The sequence below is a fragment of the Fistularia commersonii genome, chromosome 4 (genome assembly GCF_037954325.1).
Source record: "Fistularia commersonii isolate RoL2024-O1a breed Wild chromosome 4, RoL_Fcom_v1.0, whole genome shotgun sequence".
Taxonomy (NCBI): Eukaryota; Metazoa; Chordata; class Actinopteri; order Syngnathiformes; family Fistulariidae; genus Fistularia; species Fistularia commersonii.
This window is the reverse complement of record NC_141287.1, coordinates 21,883,953-21,903,188: the sequence shown is the minus strand read 5'-3', so window position 1 is coordinate 21,903,188 and position 19,236 is coordinate 21,883,953. Positions and strand designations below refer to the sequence as shown.

The following is a 19,236-nucleotide window of genomic DNA, read 5'->3' as shown; positions in this document are numbered from 1 at the left end:
CTGAGTGCGGCTGAGTTTTCGTCCCCTCCGTTCTCGGGCGTCAGTGTTTGTTCATCAGCGACTCGGGTCTTTAGATGCTACAGAAGCTCTGTGTGAAACCTCAGACGCTGCTCTGCTGCTGCTCTGCTGCTGCTCCAGTAAATGATCTTCACTAATGAACCTCTGGACCAAACACTGCCTCCCGCTGCTTCTTCTGCTGGGCTGCAGTTTGGACACAGCAGATATTTTTAAATGATATTTGTTCACCCGTTCATTCTTTGTCTCTACGGCTTTGGGTCGGAGGTCTGGAGACCATCCCAGCTGTCACTCCGGTATAAGACATTTCATAATATGTGTGTGTGTGTGTGTGTGTGTGTGTGTGCGTGTGTGCGTGTGTGTGTGTATAAGCTACAGTTAACAGCGACTGGAATGAAACTATCAGTATATTTAATAAATAATAATTTTCATAATTTTAAAAGACACTTTTAATTGAAATTTTTTAAAATAATTTTAATCATATTTGCGTGCATTCTTGTTAAATGAGTAGTAAGTATTAAAACTGTTGTTTTTAAAGGTGCACATCACAAATGTTGAAATAATTATAAACATTTTCACCGGAATAGACAGTTGGTGTCGTTGCTCCAAAAGTCCAGCAGGTGTCAAAGATCCTGCTGAAGGAGAGGAAAATAAATAGATTTACTCATCACGTGCCATTAAGTTCTATAAAAATATTAACGATTATTTAGAAATAAAAGTGAAAACATGTAACACACTTGATTCTAAAATGCATTTAGAAATGAAATTACTCAAGAGTTTATTGTTTAGCGTTTATTGCTGTAGTCGTCTTACTTTTATTGTAATAAAATGGGTGGATGTAAGAAGGGTCGGTGAGATGAGCCGAGGCTTCGGCCGACACCTTTACGGATAAAGATGCATTTTGACGTTTGTATGAAACACTGAGGAGATGAAGGAGGCGGAGGACTTCAAGTTCTCTTGGTCAACAGTCCAGAGCAGCGCAGAGGGTGGAGGAGAGCTGGAGAAGCTCCAGGTGGTTTGTGGATGGAGGGAAGTGAGTCGTGTGAGAGAAGATGATGCAGAGAAGATGCTCAGATGAAGGAAGATGATGGTCTGTGGGACGTCTGAAGGGAAGAAGCACGCATGCATCTATTAAATCTCAAAATTCTCACCATGAACCCCGTGTCCCTCTGAGCGTCCCGACGAGCAGAGTGTCCTCAGTGTGTACTCAGAGTGTCCTCAGAGTGTCCTCGGTGTCCTCAGTGTCCTCAGTGTGTCCTCAGAGTGTCCTCGGTGTGTACTCAGAGTGTACTCAGAGTGTACTCAGAGTGTCCTCAGAGTGTCCTCGGTGTCCTCAGTGTGTCCTCAGAGTGTCCTCAGAGTGTCCTCGGTGTCCTCAGTGTCCTCAGTGTCCTCAGAGTACTCAGGGTCCTCAGTGTCCTTGGTGTCCTCAGTGTGTCCTCAGAGTGTCCTCGGTGTCCTCAGTGTCCTCAGTGTGTACTCAGAGTGTCCTCAGAGTGTCCTCAGTGTCCTCAGTGTGTACTCAGAGTGTCCTCAGAGTGTCCTCAGAGTGTCCTCGGTGTCCTCAGTGTGTCCTCAGTGTGTCCTCAGTCTGTCCTCAGAGTGTCCTCGGTGTCCTCGGTGTCCTCAGTGTCCTCAGTGTGTACTCAGAGTGTCCTCAGAGTGTCCTCAGAGTGTCCTCAGTGTCCTCAGTGTGTACTCAGAGTGTCCTCAGTGTCCTCAGTGTCCTCAGTGTCCTCAGAATGTCCTCAGAATGTCCTCAGTGTCCTCAGTGTGTACTCAGAGTGTCCTCAGAGTGTCCTCAGTGTCCTCAGAGTGTCCTCAGTGTCCTCAGTGTCCTCAGTGTCCTCAGTGTCCTCAGTGTGTACTCAGTGTGTACTCAGAGTGTACTCAGAGTGTACTCAGAGTGTCCTCAGAGTGTCCTCAGTGTCCTCAGTGTGTCCTCAGTGTCCTCAGAGTGTCCTCGGTGTCCTCAGTGTCCTCAGAGGTTTGAGAAAGAACCCGAACAGGACGGCCAGTTCGCAGGAACAAACCTGATCTCCGTCGCTTTGCTGTTTTTTGGGTCCAACTCTTGAAACACGAGTTTTTTTTTCCCTGCGTCGTGTCCGAGTTCGGCCGTGGCCTCGACTGAAATGGGTTTTAAATGGCGGCGCTCGCCGGCCCGCCGCTCCGGCACCTCGGCGCCTTATTTGTTGATATGTTATCGATCGGGTCTGAGACGGGCTCTCCCTCGCCGGCCACTCGGCCGCGAGGCGAGACCGTATTGACCCGTGCGCCGGGTCGACCCTCCCGACTGCAGCGCCCTCAAATTTAGCCACAAATCTCACTTTGCTTCTTTTTCTCCACCATCTCATTCCTGAACGGCGGCGGACTCCGGCGAGCGTTGCATTGCAGGGAAATAGTTACTCAAAGTAAATGAGTCTTGCAGGTTCCTCTATCGGGAGAATGGGATGTTTGATGGCGGACAAAAATGGCAGGAGTTGTTTTGTAAGGTTTTAGGTCGTTTGATTGAATTACAAAATTGTCAAATACGGGGGGGAAAAAAATGGAAAGTAGAGTCCTAAAACGGAAAGGCGGCATTTCTCTTTGTGACCGAGAGAAAGCTCATTAATTCTGTTGTCAAGGTCTGGAATGGAAAAATAAAAGTGCGTCCTTGAAACCAGCAGCAAAACTGGAATATGATGGTAACATTAATAGACCGCTCGTCGCGCCGCTCGCAAAACAACATGTAACCGGAAGGGATGATAAGAATTTGACCAGCAAAACAAATTCAATTTAGGAGAAATTCGACCCGCCTCAGATTTGAGAGAAGACTTTAATCATAACGTACACTTTATTCGTCCCTCGTGGGGAAACGGTTTGTCTGCGATCGAGCCGTGGTGGCGCCGCCAGGAGTGCCGGGAGCGCCGGGCTGCAGGGGAGCAGCCGGGGCGCCGTCGCTGTTTGCAGCCTCTTTGAAGGACGTCGGGGAGGCGCCATCATGAAAACATGAAGGACTCCGCCATAGTTTCAGGAAGGGGTTCAGAACAGCTTATTTCCTCGGGCAGAGCCTTGGGGCCTTCGGAGGGACCTGTCATATCAGAGCGGGCCTGAGGACGAGCTGAATGCAAAAAAAACAAACTAAAATGTATTGTTTTTCTTTTTCCTCCGGCAGCGTTTCGGTGCCCGTCGGGCTGCTTCTCAAGGCGAAGCAGGACGGCTTCTCCGACCGGCAGATCGGGCAGATTTTGGGCTCCGACGAGGCGACGGCCCGGGAGCTGAGGCTCGGCCTCGGCATCAGACCCTGGGTCAAGCAGGTCGGCGGCGTCCGTCGTCAGCGGATCGTCTACAAGCGAACGAATACGCGAACGTAACGTTTCTTTCGTATCGAAAACCTCCTTCTCAGATTGATACTTTGGCTGCAGAGTATCCGGCCGTGACGAACTACCTGTACTGCACCTATCACGGCCAGGTGAGCCCTCCGGAGCGCCCGTCCAAGATGTTTCCCCGCCGTCGGCGTTCATCACGCGTCATGTCGCTTCCTCCCCGTTTGCCAGGAGCACGATTTAGACTTCAAGGACCGGGGGATCATGGTTCTCGGTTGCGGACCGTACCACATCGGTAAGTTCAGTGTGTAGAATCAAAAATGTTGTTTTTAAATTTTCCTTATCATTTTGAAGTGCGCCCGCAGTGTCCAATGAAAGGCGCCCCGGTGCATATGGCGGCCAATCAGATGAGTGTTTGGAAAGGCGGTTCCGCGCCGAGGCGCTAAAGCGAGCGTCCTTCCTCCACCAGGGAGCAGCGTGGAGTTCGACTGGTGCGCCGTCTCCAGCATCAGAGCCCTGAGGCAGATGGGCAAGAGGACGGTGGTGGTGAACCACAACCCCGAGACCGTCAGCACCGACTTCGACGAGTGCGACCGGCTCTACTTTGAGGAGCTCACCTTGGAGCGCATCCTGGACATCACCCAGCAGGAGGTCAGCGTGCACGTGCCGTACAAGTTTTCCTTTGACTTAAAAATGGCATTGTTCTCAAAAGCGTTGTCTTCTTCCGTGATGTCCACACACACACACACACACACACATGCGCTTACAGTGTTTCACAGCACTAGTTTGGTAGCATATAGTTTATTTGACGTAAATAAGTAAAAGTTCGACTTTTCAATTTACTTCCATAACTTCTCTGGTGAAAGTAGACCTGTGCATTTTTCGCAGCGCAGCAGAATTTTTCAATCTGCTTCTCCCTGAACGTCACATCCCTGCCGTCAATAATATACATGTTGGATTTATACAACAAGACATCTTTATCTATATTTTTGCACCGCCTCTGCGACTCTTCCTGCGTGTACAAGGTCCAGTTGCCGTTTAGCTTCGCGCCAAGCGAAGGTGGAGCTGAATTCCGGTTTGTTCCGGGCGGTAAAACAGACCGTGATGCCGAATCCGACGGGACGGAGCAGAGACGAGCTCCGGAACCAGTTTGGAAGCGTTGAAAACGGTTCGCTCAATGGCAGGAAGTACCGAGCGCAACGACTCCCGAAACTACTGCCGACCGGAACACGCGTGCAGAATCAGAACTCAAGTCGTCGCGAAACTAATAATAATATCCAGCCGTCTCGACTGCGGTCTGGAAAGTTTTACGTCAATCGGACTGAGATGCGGAATGGCGCATGTCCGGTCGCGCCGCCGTAGTTCTTGTCGTGACACGACACACAAATGAGCTTCTCGCAAGTTGTTATTGTTATCAATAAATTGAGGCTAATGTGGTCGGAAATGAACGTAAGTTTTCTGTGTCGGCAGTGATTTTCCATGAGCCGCAGTGTTTGGTTAGTAAATGCAGTTTTCTGTGCGGCTCCGACGGTCTGCAGATGAGGCGCGGTCGTTCCCGTCGCTGCCGCCTCCCGCCTCAAGTCAACGCCAAAGTGTTTCCGGCACATTTCAGACCCTCGGCTTTGCCGGTTCGACACGTGCACTGTCACTTTTAACATCGGCAAATAAAGCGTCGTGCCTCGCCTGACTAGTTAGAGGCGAGCTCGCGATGTCGATAAGCAAAGTGGGGGAAATGAAATGAAACACAAACGAAAAGGAAATTGGCTCATAGATTCATTCCTTGAAGACCAGCGTCCGCACATCGGCATAATCATTTCTATCGATTGCGGGGTTTGTTTTGGAGTTTGACACGTCTCGATGATAAACTATAACTGTTCCACGCTCTACCCTCCATTCATTTCAGGAAAAAAATAAAATCAAATAATGCCACTTCCTCATCTCGGCAGAAACTGGAGTTGAACCGTCGGACATTTATTATGCGACACTAAAGGCTCATCTCTGATTTAAGCGCTTAGGTTTTGGGATTTATAAGTGAAAGGGGGGCGTTCCGGACCGGTTTTGGAGGTTTCGCTGATGTCTTGTAGAAGTACTTGTAGAAATCCACGAAAGGGTTAGTCTTTTACTGCGCCGGAGATCTCATTATCACCACATCAAGATAATGGGCATAAATTTAGCTCCAAAAACGATGGTTAATGTCAGGGTCTGTGTTATTTTACAGAATAAAGATGTCCTCCTGAAACAGAAACATAGGACTGCTTATATGACATGCGCTTTTATTTCGCATGCTTTCGGTGAAGGGAACGGCAAAGCTGTTGGAACAAACTGAAAGGGTCTATATATAATATATATATATATATATATATTTATAAATGTGTGTGTGTGTGTGTTTCATGTATGTATTTTGCAACAGACAAAGCATTCCTGTAAGGTCATCCATCCTACTCTCATGAACATGACATTTCAGGGAATCCCGAAAAGAATGCTTTTAGTTGGGGGGGCGGGGGGGACAACGCTCGCCTATGCGACCATTTTTGAAAAATGTTCATTGATTTGCGCGCGGCTTACGCTGCCGTGACATTTCCAGCGCGCACGAGTCACCATATGTGACCTGCTTTAAGTGGCAGAGGTAATAAAGCAGGCGTCTTGCGCACCGTTCTCGCTAAATATTGTTATTGATGCAAAAAGGATTCATCGAAAAATTGTGCTTTTTTTTTCCCCTCTTGGAAAGTTAGCATGTGCGTTGCGACTGATCCTGAATGTTGCAAAAACACGGCGGCGGGCGTTAATACCATCCCTTGTTGTATTTGCGTGTCGGACCGCTGTTTGAATCCGTGCATCGGCGCCGCCTTGTGTGGACATAACAATGTGCGTTTGCTTCCAGTTGAAGTAACAATGGGATCAGAGTGTGATTAAATGATTGTTTGTTCAGGGAGATAGCATTAGCATCAATCCCGCTCTCGCAGCGACGCCCCCCCACCCCGCCTTTGTCTGTGGGTGTTTGTGTGTCCGTGATAAATAAAGCTTTAGAATGTGGAGATAAACCCCGGACAGGAGCTGGAAAGCAAGCCCATGAATAATGAAGAGATTCAACCTGGCATTGCCATGGAAACAGCATCCCCGCCGGATAAGCTAGACAGGAAAAGGAGCTGCAAACTGTTAATAAAAGAAGCATACACACTCTTTCTTTCACACACACACACACACACACATGCACGTGTGTGTGTGTGTGTGTGTGTGTGTGTGTTTGTGTGCGTGCACAGCAGTGATAAACTAAACCAGTGACACGACGAAGATGAAGTGTTTTTGTTTGTCTCATATTTCCACGGCGTGATCAGTGGCCAGAATAATTGGAAGTGGGCTCGGGTTCCAGACGGCGGATCTGGCCGGTGGCAGGAGGTCCTGCACTTGACAGAGTATCACCCCTTCCCTGTTTTTTTAAAATTATTTTTTTATCCCTCCTCGCTTTCTTCGATCTTTCATCCCGTCCGCTCTTCTACTCTCCTTTTATCTGGCTCATTTTCTTTTTCCTCGGCCGCTGTACCGCAGGGCTGCTCCGGCAGCATCGTGTCGGTGGGAGGCCAGATCCCCAACAACCTGGCCGTGCCTCTGCACCTGAACGGGGTGAACATCATGGGGACGAGTCCCCTTCAGATCCACCGCGCCGAGGAACGCTCCGTCTTCTCGAGTATCCTGGATGATCTGGGAGTGGCCCAGGCCCCCTGGAGGGCCCTCAGCTCTCTGGTAAGGGAACAAATGGTGCAGCTTAACGTGTATTTTCTGCATAATTTGCATAATGTCAAGTGTGCAACACATGTTTTCTACCGGCTGTGCCGCTTGGCAAGAGATGCGTTCTGGAGCGGCACCGCTGAGCCAAGAAGGTGAGTGTCAGGGCACGACTCCAGCTCTCACCTTGACATCCACCCAACCGGCTTCGTTAAGACGCCGGTTGGGTGCCGGATTCGTGTTTCGGGGAATAAATCTGCACCGTTCCTGGGTCGGAATCAGAAACTTGAATTGCAATCCGGTACAGTGATCCCTCGTTAGAACGCCGTTTACTTTTCACGGTTTAGCTACTTCACGGATTTGCATGGTGCATCGTGTTCTGCATTCTGATTGGCTAAAAAGCCACTCCGCTTCTTCTCTGCCTGCGCGTCAATAACGTCGCAGTTTAATATGTACACGTAAGTAAAACAGCTTGACAAATTTACATGACGTACGTGCAAATTCTCTTGCGATTTCCAGTTTCTCTAAAACCCATAATGTTGACAAAACGCTCTGGAGCGACAAAAGCACCTTGCAGGGCCCAAAAGGCAGCGGAAGATGCTATCTATGGCAGATAAAGTTAAACTTCTGGACATGCTAAGGGAAGCTAAAAGCTATGCGGCTGTAGGTCGGCATTACGGAATGAATGAATCTTCCGTTCGTTCCATAAAGAAGGAAGAAAAAACATAAGGACGACAGCAGCGATGTATAAGAGTATTTAATTGTATAATAATTGTAAAAAAAAAAAAAAAGGTTTCTACTTCATGGATTTTGCCTATCACGGGTTCTTTTTGGAACGTAACCCCCGCGAAAAACAAGGGTAAACTGTAATTCGATGTTGTTCCTTGTTCTTAATTTGAAAAGGTGTCCGTGTCGTGACTAATGGGTAAATTCACCAAAGAACAATTCAACAGCGGCTCTACTTTGGGCTGCAGCGGTGCAGCGGTGACAGTCCCGCCTCACGTGGAGGAGGTCCCCGGTCGGATTCCCACGAGGGAATTCCTCCTACAGTCTGAAAGCATACAGGAGGTTCTCTGGAGACCCCAAAGAGTCCATGTGTGTCAACGGCTGTAGGAGATAAGATAGTATTCTATGCATCTCCAACGGGGGAAATTCGAATTTCTATGTTTGCACGGCCGTGCCGTCGACCGTCGACCGGTCCAGGGTGAAGTCGCCTCCTGGTCGTTGAAAGCCAGGATAGGTTTCAGAAAGTCAGGATTGGTTTCAGAAAGCTGGGATAGGTTTCAGAAAGTCGGGATAGGTTTCAGAAAGTCAGGATAGGTTTCAGAAGGTCGGGATAGGTTTCAGAAAGTCGGGATAGGTTTCAGAAAGCAGGGATAGGTTTCAGAAAGTCGGGATAGGTTTCAGAAGGTCGGGATAGGTTTCAGAAAGTCGGGATAGGTTTCAGAAAGCTGGGATAGGTTTCAGAAAGTCGGGATGGGTTTCAGAAAGTCGGGATGGGTTTCAGAAAGTCGGGATAGGTTTCAGAAAGTCAGGATAGATTTCAGAAGGTCGGGATAGGTTTCAGAAAGTCGGGATAGATTTCAGAAAGCAGGGATAGGTTTCAGAAAGTCGGGATAGGTTTCAGAAGGTCGGGATAGGTTTCAGAAAGTCAGGATAGGTTTCAGAAAGCTGGGATAGGTTTCAGAAAGTCGGGATAGGTTTCAGAAAGCTGGGATAGGTTTCAGAAAGTCGGGATAGGTTTCAGAAAGCAGGGATAGGACACGCAAAACTGAGCGCGGGAAAAGCGGTGTAGATCAACACTGAATCAGTTGTACAGTTCCGAGGATGGTTGCTAGTACCATGACAACCGTACGGTTGCCAAGGAGTACGTGTCAGTAAAAAGTCGTGATTTTTACACCAAGCGGTAAAGCCAAAGTGCAGGTCCTGAAGAAAATCAGGCGTTACATTTTCTTCAAAGGGATTCACATCAAAAAAAGGATGTAATGAAACATGGGGAGATTTTCGGAGCAGCCGGGAAACTGTGTTCTGACATTGTTTCGCGTAGACGACGATAAAGTTAACATGGTGAAAAGTAGGAAAGCGTGTCAAACTGAGTGTGTTTAACTCCAATGAAATCATTACGCAGGGACGTCTCGTCAGTCTGAGGAGGGTTTTCTGTCCCGGACGCCGGCTTGTTAGGTGCTCTTTCCGTCCTTCCAGACATAAAATAATGTTTTGTTTTGGTCTAGACCTCCATAAACCCACGCCGTTAATTTGCATTTCACAACTTTTCCCGCTCCTCTCATTATTTTCCGAGCTCCCGCCTCAGTATTGACCCTCCGCGCTACCATTTACCGTCTCTTTCTTTTTAAACATCCCATTCTCTTGTGTTTGGCCCTCTCAACTTGCCACCAGCCGCGTCGTGATGAAGCCCTCGCGGCTTCCCTTGATGGAGTCTTGTCCGTTCCCTACGATCAAGCATCGGTTACCGCAAAGGAGCGATCAGACGGTACACAAATAAAATACTCCGTCTCCCCAGACTCCCCAGACACGTTCAATTTCCCCGCTGATCTTGAGAAATCATTTAGCTTTTTAATGGGCTGGAAAAAAAAAAGCTCCAGCAGAGCATCGGGTACCCGGCGTTTGCTTGGCTGAAAAGCCATTCGGTGTTTGTTAATGGCACTCGGCTTGGTGACTGAACGGCGGGTAATGATGAAGATAAAGGTTACACCTGCAGAGAGCGGAGAAGAGACGGAGCGCTGATGATAATTGTGAGAAGGAAGAGGAGGAGGGAGGAAGGTAGCCTCTTCCTCGCCGAGAGCCTTTCCAAAACTCCCACTCCTCTCTTTTCTGTGAACTGTTGTTCGGCGTCGTCGGCCCGATAAACGCCGCGGGTTTATCGTCGTCTTGAATGAGTTACACTTTTGCTCTTCGGCCCCTCGGCCCGCCTTCATCAGACCGTTCGCAGAGCTAATGCTTACAAGTACGCAAAGATGAAGGTGACGGTGAGAGCGTGAGGACAGAAGGTCGGGAGTCTGTAGATCCGGGAGAAGTGAGAAGTTAGAAGTGAGCGGGACACGTTTCGGCGGCGGCGAGGCGAAGGCGGGATCAGCTCTGAGCCTCTTCTCAGGCTGAAGGACTCTCCGTGGAGTCTGATGTTTGCAGATGATACTGTGATCTGCTTTGAAAGCAAGGGAACCAGAGGAGGAACGTCTGGAGAGGCGAAGGCTTGCTCTCTACAGCAAGGGAAGGCTGGGGCTGCAGGGAGCGCAGAGGAAGAAGGCGGAGGACTTTAAGTACGGAGGGTTAGACGTGGAGAGGAGGTGAAGAAACAAGAGCAGCAGTAGGAGAAAAGAGAAGCAGCCGGAATGAAAGGAGAGGTGAGAAAGAAGACGGAGGCGGTTTGAAGACGCCGAGGAGAAGACGGGAGGCGGAGGTGAAGACGTGGAGGTTCTGCTTGGGAGCGAGGAGGATGGAGAGGATCAGCGATGGGTCGCAGGCGGACGTCAGGTGGAGGTGCTCTGGACACGAACACGGGAGGGATGGTGAAGGATGCCGGCGCTGGAGTGGAAGTGCCACGTCCACTCTTTAAGGAATAGGATTTTACTCAAAGTCGTGCCGTCCGACTTGAAAATACCAAATGGGAGAAGGTCCGGTTCCACGGCGGCGAAGGAAGCGATCTCCTCGGCGGGCGGCGGAGCCGGCGCCTCTCCGACCGGGAGGTTGGCGGTCGAAGGCCCGGCTCCTCCAGCCTGCACGGCCAAGTGTCCTCAGGCAAGACGCTCCGCCCCAGAGTACTCCTGGCATCGGAGGCATCGGGTGAAGAAAAGCTTGGTCTCCACCTCCTCCTGTGGGCCGTGGCTCCTCCAGGAGGCCCGTCATCACCCAGGATTGGACGCGCCGCTGCTCCACGCTGAGATCTCTGTAGAACAACCGGTGAGCTCGGGCTTGTTCTGGGTGTAAGTTTAGCGTTAAAGCCTCCGTGGAAGTCCTTTAGAGCGCTGGAGACTTTTATTTTTCTTTTTTGATTGCTCTCGCTCTCGGCCGATGCGGGATTAAACACACTCTGGCTTGAAGCCTCTCAACGCGTTGGGATGAATGCAGAATATTAGCACGCCGCGCTGTACGCGTTGTTAAAATACAGACCAGCCGAAGCACGCCAGGCTGATTTGATATTGTTTCTGTGCTTCTCCGCTGAAACGACTCCGTCGCTTGGTTTTCTTACAGGTGAATTTGCGTTTTTGCGTTTCGCGACGGTTTAAATACTGAACCGCCCTCCATCAGGTGGCTCGCCCTCGCCCGGAGGTCGCTCCACTGGCGGCAAATCCCAAACTTCCTTTCATCGGTGAACGGTCGGCGGCACTGATTAGTCAGTGGTTGTTTCTTTCCTCTGCCTCGTATTGATTTCTAATCACGACACTGTAAACGCTGGCCGGAGAGATCAAACGGTTCGGCTCGCTCTTATTTTAGGTGAATAAAATGCATAATAAGGAACAACGAGGACGGAGATACAGCTGCGTTTTGCAACATGACCGGATAGATTCTTTGGTCCGTCAACTCCAACATCTGCACCTCATTCATTCATTCATTCATTCATTCATTCATTATCTACACGTCTTTTCCTGCACTCCACTGACTTGGACCGGTCCATCACACGTGTCCACACACATGCTACATGTAGAGACACGCCAGCATCCATGTAGACGTCCATCCAGTCACCCTGTCCTTCACCCCCTCGTAGAACCAGGAGGAGGTTCTGTCACCGGGTTCGGAGAAGACGGACGTTCTGTATTTGTGTCTGAGGCCCGGATGACGTCGGGTTTTGTTTTGTTCCGTTAGCAGATTAGCTTCATCCTGACAGGCTCTATTAACACGTTTCTTCGGACCGCGGATTTGAAATAATGCGGCACTTCTGCAAACACGTTTCAGTCGTGTCAATCACATGTTCTAAGTGAGTCATGAGTCGCCGAAATCACAATCCGCTCGCCTTATTTTGCTCCATTGATAAGTTTGTGTTCCAATGGTCGCATTCTGTTTCCCCCTAATTGGTGTCGGTCGTCAACCTCTTCTAATTGAAACGGTTACATTTAATAGCTGCTCTCTGCTGCCGGTTTGCATTGTTTCCAGTGTTTATTTTTTCTCTAGTTTTCAGTCTTTCGATATTTTATGCCACTGTTTTCAACTTTAACAATATGTAGGACTGCCTGGACTGCACTGCTCTCTTTCTGCTGTGTGAATTGAAATTTCCCCATTAATGACACTCTATTGTTTTCTCATGACAATAGCCTAAAATTCTCTTTTGCAGGAAGATGCCTTCTCCTTTGCCAGCCAGGTGGGCTACCCCTGCCTCCTGCGCCCCTCCTATGTCCTCAGGTAAGCCGGGGCGCTCGCAGCCATGCACCATTTCACACTTCTTAAAGAAATATACATGTTAGCGGTTCTTAGTGGTGTCATACGGCTGTCCGTCCGATCTTCTGCCGCATTAGCGACGCTATCCGTGCAATCAATGGTGCATGTTATCCTCCTCAGGCAAATCCCCATCACGATGACCGGACTATCCGAACCCGATCAATAGTGGGCACATTTTGTACAGGCAAAAAAATAGTGCTGCAAGTATGAATTATAATAATAACAACCATTAAATTGCAAGTATATACTCATGAATAAGTGCCACCTGGTCAGCTAGTACACCTGCTATAATGGGGCTTTTCTTTCAGACTGCAGGACAAAAGAAAGAAATCATTCTGAAACTAAAAGTTGTCATGACTCATGGCCATGACACACACACACACACACACACACACACACACACACACACACTTACACACACACACACACACACACACACACACAGTCGTTCCCTGCATCATGCAGAGACGTTTTGATCCAGCAGATGTCGTAATGAGACTCCGTATTTAGCGCCGGCTAAATTTGAAAACGAGGCTGTCAGACGCACACGACCGGCTTTCGGAAGAAATCCTGTCAGATTTGTCAGGAAGTTAAACCGCTGGAATTTCGCCCATCGATTGACCCGGAAATGCGAGTCGTCCGCCGGTAAAAGTACGGTCTTCATTAAATGGAAGAGGTGGAGAATATCCAAACGCTCCTGTCCTTCTAGACGCGTGCAAATGCCAGCAAACACTTAACGAAAGTCTTTTGTTTTCTCTAAGATGCTGAGGTTTTGGATCCTGGCTGTAAGAATGTACCGGTCTGGGGTCTTTCATCGTGACGGGAGTTTTATGAAGGGTAGTCTTCGCTCTTTTTTGGACTCGCTGACTTCCGTGTCACTTCTATTAGACGTCCCGTTCCAATGTCACTGTGATGACACGAGGCGGCGGCGACGCAAACACCTGCCAGAGTTTTCAGCACCTGCCAGCCGCCCGTCACACGCCGAGTCCGACAATGTGAGAGCAATTTCAGCGCTGCGGACGTCGCCCGTCCAGAGCGCCAGCGCTAATGTGACATCATAAAAGCAACAGGAAAATGTTGCACAATACATACACTCAGCGGCCACTTTATTAGGTACACCATGCTAGTAACGGGCTGGACCCCCTTTTGCCTTCAGAACTCCCTCAATTCTTGGTGGCATAGATTCAACGAGGTGCTGGAAGCGTTCCTCAGAGAGTTTGGTCCATATTGACATGATGGCGTCACACGGTTGGCGCAGATTTGTCGGCTGCACATCCATGATGCCAATCTCCCGTTCCACCACATCCCAAAGATGCTCTATTGGATTGAGCTCTGGTAACTGTGGAGGCCATTTGAGTCCAGTGAACTCATTGTCATGTTCAAGAAACCGGTCTGAGATGATTCCAGCTTTATGACGTGGCGCATTATCCTGCTGAAAGTAGCCATCAGAAGTTGGGTACATTGTGGTCATAAAGGGATGGACGTGGTCAGCAACAATACTCAGGTAGGCTGTGGCGTTGCAACGATGCTCAATTGGTACCAAGGGGCCCAAAGAGTGCCAAGAAAATATTCCCCACACCGTTACACCACCACCACCAGCCTGAACCGTTGATACAAGGCAGGACGGATCCATGCTTTCATGTTGTCGACGCCAAATTCTGACCCGACCGTCCGAATGTCGCAGCAGAAATCGAGACTCATCAGACCAGGCGACGTTTTTCCAATCTTCTATCGTCCAATTTCGATGAGCTCGTGCAAATTATAGCCTCAGTTTCCTGTTCTTAGCTGAAAGGAGTGGCACCCGGCGTGGTCTTCTGCTGCTGTAGCCCATCTGCCTCAAAGTTGGACGTAATGAGGGTTCAGAGATGCTCTTCTGCCTACCTTGGTTGGAACGGGTGGTTATTTGAGTCACTGTTACCTTTCTATCAGCTGGAACCAGTCTGGCCATTCTCCTCTGACCTCTGGCATCAACAAGGCATTTCCGCCCACAGAACTGCCGCTCACTGGATATTTTTTCTTTTTCGGACCATTCTCTGTAAACCCTAGAGATGGTTGTGCGTGAAAATCCCAGTAGATCAGCAGTTTCTGGAATACTCAGACCAGCCCTTCTGGCACCAACAACCATGCCACGTTCAAAGTCACTCCAATCACCTTTCTTCCCCAGACCGATGCTCGGTTTGAACTGCAGGAGATCGTCTTGACCACGTCTACATGCCTAAATGCCCTGAGTTGCCGCCATGTGATTGGCTTATTAGAAATGAAGTGTTAACGAGCGGTTGGACAGGTGTACCTAATAAAGTGGCCGGCGAGTGTACGTGTGATCGGAGTAGAGAACACACGTGATGTATGTGTTACAGGGCCGAACACAAACGTGCAGGAGGTTGATTGGAGATCCTAAATTGTCCAGACGTGTGAATGCTTGTCCGTACGGATGCCTGGGATGGACGCCGCCTGTGAGGGGCGGGCGTTTGGGGACCGAAGGAATGACGGTCTGGAACAGATTAGCTGCCGTACGTCCGCTGGCACCCGCGAGTCAAAACAACTTGACCTAGTTACAGGTGGCAGCTACCCAGGAACCTGTCGTTCTGGTGTTTCACCTGAATTTGGAGCACGTGAAGGCGCCGCCGCTTTGCTCGGGCCTCCGTAGAACTTGGACGGTGGAGAGAGGCGGCGTGGTTTTTCTTTGACCCGTTTTCCTCCGCCGCTTCTTACAGTCGTGGGGTTTCGACCAGCCGGCGTTGCGACATCAAAAACAACAATCACAACAAAAGACGGTCATTAAAAGTGTTTAATGACCGTCTCAGGAGCTGCTTCCCCAGAGCCTGCGGCGCCGCTTCAACGCGAATAGCTCCTTCTCTCACGCCACGTTTGCACTGTTTCCGGAACTCATTTCTCGCGGTTATTGTGATGCGACGAAAAGATAATGAGTGTTTTGAATTTTCACTTGAAGCTCTTTGCTCTCCTGTCTCTCGCTGCTCTTCTTCTCCTCTCCTGCTCGCCAGTGGCTCCGCCATGAATGTGGTCTATGGAGAGGAGGAGATGAAACGCTTCCTGGAGGAGGCCGCCCAGGTGTCCCAGGTACCATCGCAGAAACAACTTCCACTTTTTCCGTGGAACCGAGAAGCGATCACACACACTCGCACACACACTCTGCTCTCCATCTTTTGTCCTCCTCCCATGCTTTACTAACCCGTTGCTTCAAGCGTCTGCACCAGCGGTGGGCAAACCACGGCCCGTTGGTCTTTTTAATCCGGCCGCCGAAGACTCGTACAGAATTCATACTTGATGTGAAGGATTGGATCAATGAATGTGGAGCTCAAACAGGAGATTATTTCATTTTTGGAGCTACTTAAGAATTTTCCTGATTCAGCCTTTACTGTGAACGAGCTGGACGTGAAGCTATGAGGACAAAACTGGTTTGTGCATGAAATGCAAGTAAACATCGAGGCTTCAAAACCAAGCTGGTTTTATTTTCAAACGAATGCCAGACAAGTCTGATATGTACTGTTAGTAAATGCGTTTTTTATTTATTTGTATCGAATCTTTTGCTGACAAATTTTTATAAGTCTATGTGGCCCCTGAGCCAAAAAGTTTGCCCACCCCTGGTCTGCACACACATCTCCATCAACAACATCTACAAGCATCTTCTCACATCACACCTTCCGAGCTGTGCACGTTACCAAACAGGAACGGTTGTGCATTTTTTCCTGAGAGATGTTGACTCCTCTCATTCACCTGCAGGGACACTCAATGATATGGCAAAGTATCTGCGTCTCCTCTGCCGTCAACTCTTTGAGTTAAATGAAGTTTTGAAGACGGCAGAGACGGTCGGTTCTGTTAAAATCACAGGGGGTCTTTGAGTCTTTCTGAGCGGCGGTTCCTTCCAACGGACCCACGCAAGGTGAACGTTCGGTGCGTTGCACGTCGGAACGACCGGCGTGAAACAGCAAGACAAGGATTCACCAGGACCTGGATGACTGAGAACCTCCGCAGACATTCAAGGTTTAAAACACCCTAAAGTCATACGTGGCTCAAGAAGTAGATGGAGGCCACTGCAAAATGAAAAGGAGAAAAAGATACATAGAAATGAGAACAAAATGACAAATGAAACTGAATATTCTATACATGCGGAAAAAAGGAAAGTATTTAATTTTTCTTCTTCTGCAATGTGGTGTAAAGGTAAAAGGTGAAAAACAAAAACCAAGCCAAAGCCAGAGAGCAGACACAGACAGAGCACGCAGCACATGGAGAGATGTTTAAGTCAAAATTTATTTTATTGTAATTATTTGTGTTGTTCTAGGCTTACATGGTTATCCGAAAGAAAATGTACGTGGCCTTGCTTTTGAGCGTCCCGCCTCTCGCTGACAGCTGGGATGGACCCGCACCTTTGCAGGGTCGATAATGAAGGACTTAAGGAAAAAGGAAGCTATCATAATCGACGTTTAAACGTCAAAGGCTCAAAAATGCCCTTTTTTCTGCTGACGCTTTGCTCTTTCTTGAAAACGGAAAAAAAAAAAATCAAGGCTTCCAGAGGAAAGTGGCGAACAAGTTAAGCTCCCCGCAGGGCGAGAGGATCGGGAGTTTGATCTGGGCTTTATCCGGCCCATTTCTTCTAGACGCAGCCGAGCTTCCTCTCACACCAGGATGTGACTTTGGTTTCTGACGCAGCGGCTGAAAACACACTCCGCCTCTTCGAACCGAGCGCCACGCGGGTTAAGAGCCGTCATTCTCCGGAGGCGGACGGGCCGGGATGCATTTAAGCTGCTTAGGAAGTTGATGGTTGAAGGTCCCGGTCCATAAACAAACCCGTTCTCTGCCTGTCCTTCAGGAGCATCCCGTGGTCATCACCAAGTTCATCCGCGGCGCCAGGGAGGTGGAGGTGGACGCCGTGGCTCGAAACGGCAAGGTGAGAGGTCGCGTTTCCGGACGCCCGTCGCTCGACCGCCGCTGGAACGGTGCGTCGCACGCCATCATTAGAGAAATGACTGGAACCGAAATGAGGCCCGGCTTCCAGTGGCTTTCACGGGGAAGAAAGAAAAGCCAATAATGTGACATCCTGTTGCTTTTTATCCCGACTCCAGCTTCCGTTTGGACAGTATCGCCGTGATTCATCTTGCCGGCGAAGCATTATTCAGTCCTCTATCATTTTCCAGAGCGGTTTGAGAGCCGGGATAGATATTGAGCCCAGTCGATTAATAAAACGGAAGTAATCTCATTAATCTCCGGTAAAAAGTCATTACGGAGCAGACAGATCTGATGTGGAGGAGAGAATACATTAAAACCCAAAATGCAAAAATCTGGCGACGCTAAATGAATTTTCCCGTTCAGATGGGATCTTTTGGTCGCGTTGAAATTCTCTTTTTGTTGGACAAACTCTTATCTGATTGACACGCGGTGCAGATTCACGTCCTTCTCCCAGATGTTTCATTAGCATTCTGCTTCTAATATTCACATTTTGTTTGAACCTTGATTTGTTTGTTTTCAATGAAAGTCAACGCTGAAAATCAAAGTCTATTTCAGAAACGGACAAAAGCCTAACTTTATCTCCTGCGAGTCACCGAGATAAGTTTTTAATAAGAGAAAAAACTTCTAGCGGACAGCGGCGCGTTCAGATTTACGCGTCAGGATAATACAAATTGGCAATTTGGCAGCAGCGGCGCCGCAGGGTTCTAATGTTTCAACTCATGGATGAACTCGCCGCCGCACCGAAAGGAAACCCAGCTTGTATTTCCACCGGGTTTTCCGGGACGGGCGTGGATTTATCTTATTTTAACGCGACATAAATCAACGTGAGACCGTGATTAAACGTTATCCCCTCGAATACTCAAACGAGTGTGATTTAATGCTCTCAGTTGATATTTTAGCTCAGAAACACAATGAAAATATACGCGCAGCTTATTTGCATAGAGTGCAGTCCTGTTTATTTTTGATAAATTATGCAATAAAGAAAAGTTGTTTGCGGTGTAACCGTAGGCAGCCGAGCCATCTGGGTTCTTGTGCCGATGGCCTTTTTGCCGCCGTGTCGTGGGAGTCGTTTCTCAAGTGTCAGTTTGATTTTGGCCGAAGCAGGAAAAGCGAGGACTTTCTCTCTCTGTACTTTCTCTTGACTACAACCCTTTTCTTTATCTACAATATCACATTAACAAGCTGTCCACTCATTGAATACCAAACAGGCCTAATTATTCCCGGCCAGGCAGTGTGTGTGTGTGTGTGTGTGTGTGTGTGTGTGTGTGTGTGTGTGTGTGTGTGCAGAGTCAGAGATAATACGTATTAATTACATGCTCTATCTGAAGAGTGCTAATGAATGCTGTGGTTAGCAGCAGTTTAAATGAGCTAATGACACAGCAGCCCATTTAGGCGCGCGCACACACACACACACACACACACACACACACACACACACACACACACACACATGCAAAATACTCTGCTGATGCAGATCACTTGTCTTTCCTGTTGTTGATAGGAAGCTATTCATTTGACAAGAAAAAGCTAATTTTGAAGCGTCAGGAGGCCCCGTGCGTGCAGGAGGCTAACGCAGCGCTAGCTTTCTGGACCTGCCATGACCACAGGGTCTTCTCTGGACTTGCAGTCTGACAGCAAAGCAAACAAGTGTTGGTCTTAGAAAACACATTCCCTCCCCAGTAGTGGCCCACAGTTGTAAATGGAGAGCTCGCCTTCCGGCTCCCTTACATATGGCGCCAAATGTCTGCTAACTGGCCGCGAGGCTTTCTGCAGGACTCCCATATGGACCGCCATGGACCTGCGAGGGGGGAAATCCTAGATTTGGGAAAATTAAGAA

At 48.9% G+C, this 19,236-nt stretch overlaps 1 protein-coding gene across 2 annotated transcripts in view; it reads left to right on the top strand.

The window, feature by feature from the left end:
• The window catches only part of cps1 (carbamoyl-phosphate synthase 1, mitochondrial), a 50,131-nt gene that overhangs the window by 12,087 nt on the left and 18,808 nt on the right, over nt 1-19,236 (top strand). For both annotated transcript variants that reach the window (XR_015106082.1, XM_086146014.1), the window contains exons 22-29: nt 3,170-3,311; nt 3,401-3,466; nt 3,552-3,615; nt 3,790-3,971; nt 6,867-7,061; nt 12,331-12,398; nt 15,437-15,512; nt 17,263-17,340. Coding sequence is in view for 1 of the 2 variants with exons in the window: in XM_086146014.1 (XP_086002140.1) it covers nt 3,170-3,311; nt 3,401-3,466; nt 3,552-3,615; nt 3,790-3,971; nt 6,867-7,061; nt 12,331-12,398; nt 15,437-15,512; nt 17,263-17,340 (871 nt within the window). In the remaining variant the exon portion in view is untranslated. The remainder of the gene's footprint in view (nt 1-3,169; nt 3,312-3,400; nt 3,467-3,551; nt 3,616-3,789; nt 3,972-6,866; nt 7,062-12,330; nt 12,399-15,436; nt 15,513-17,262; nt 17,341-19,236) is intronic.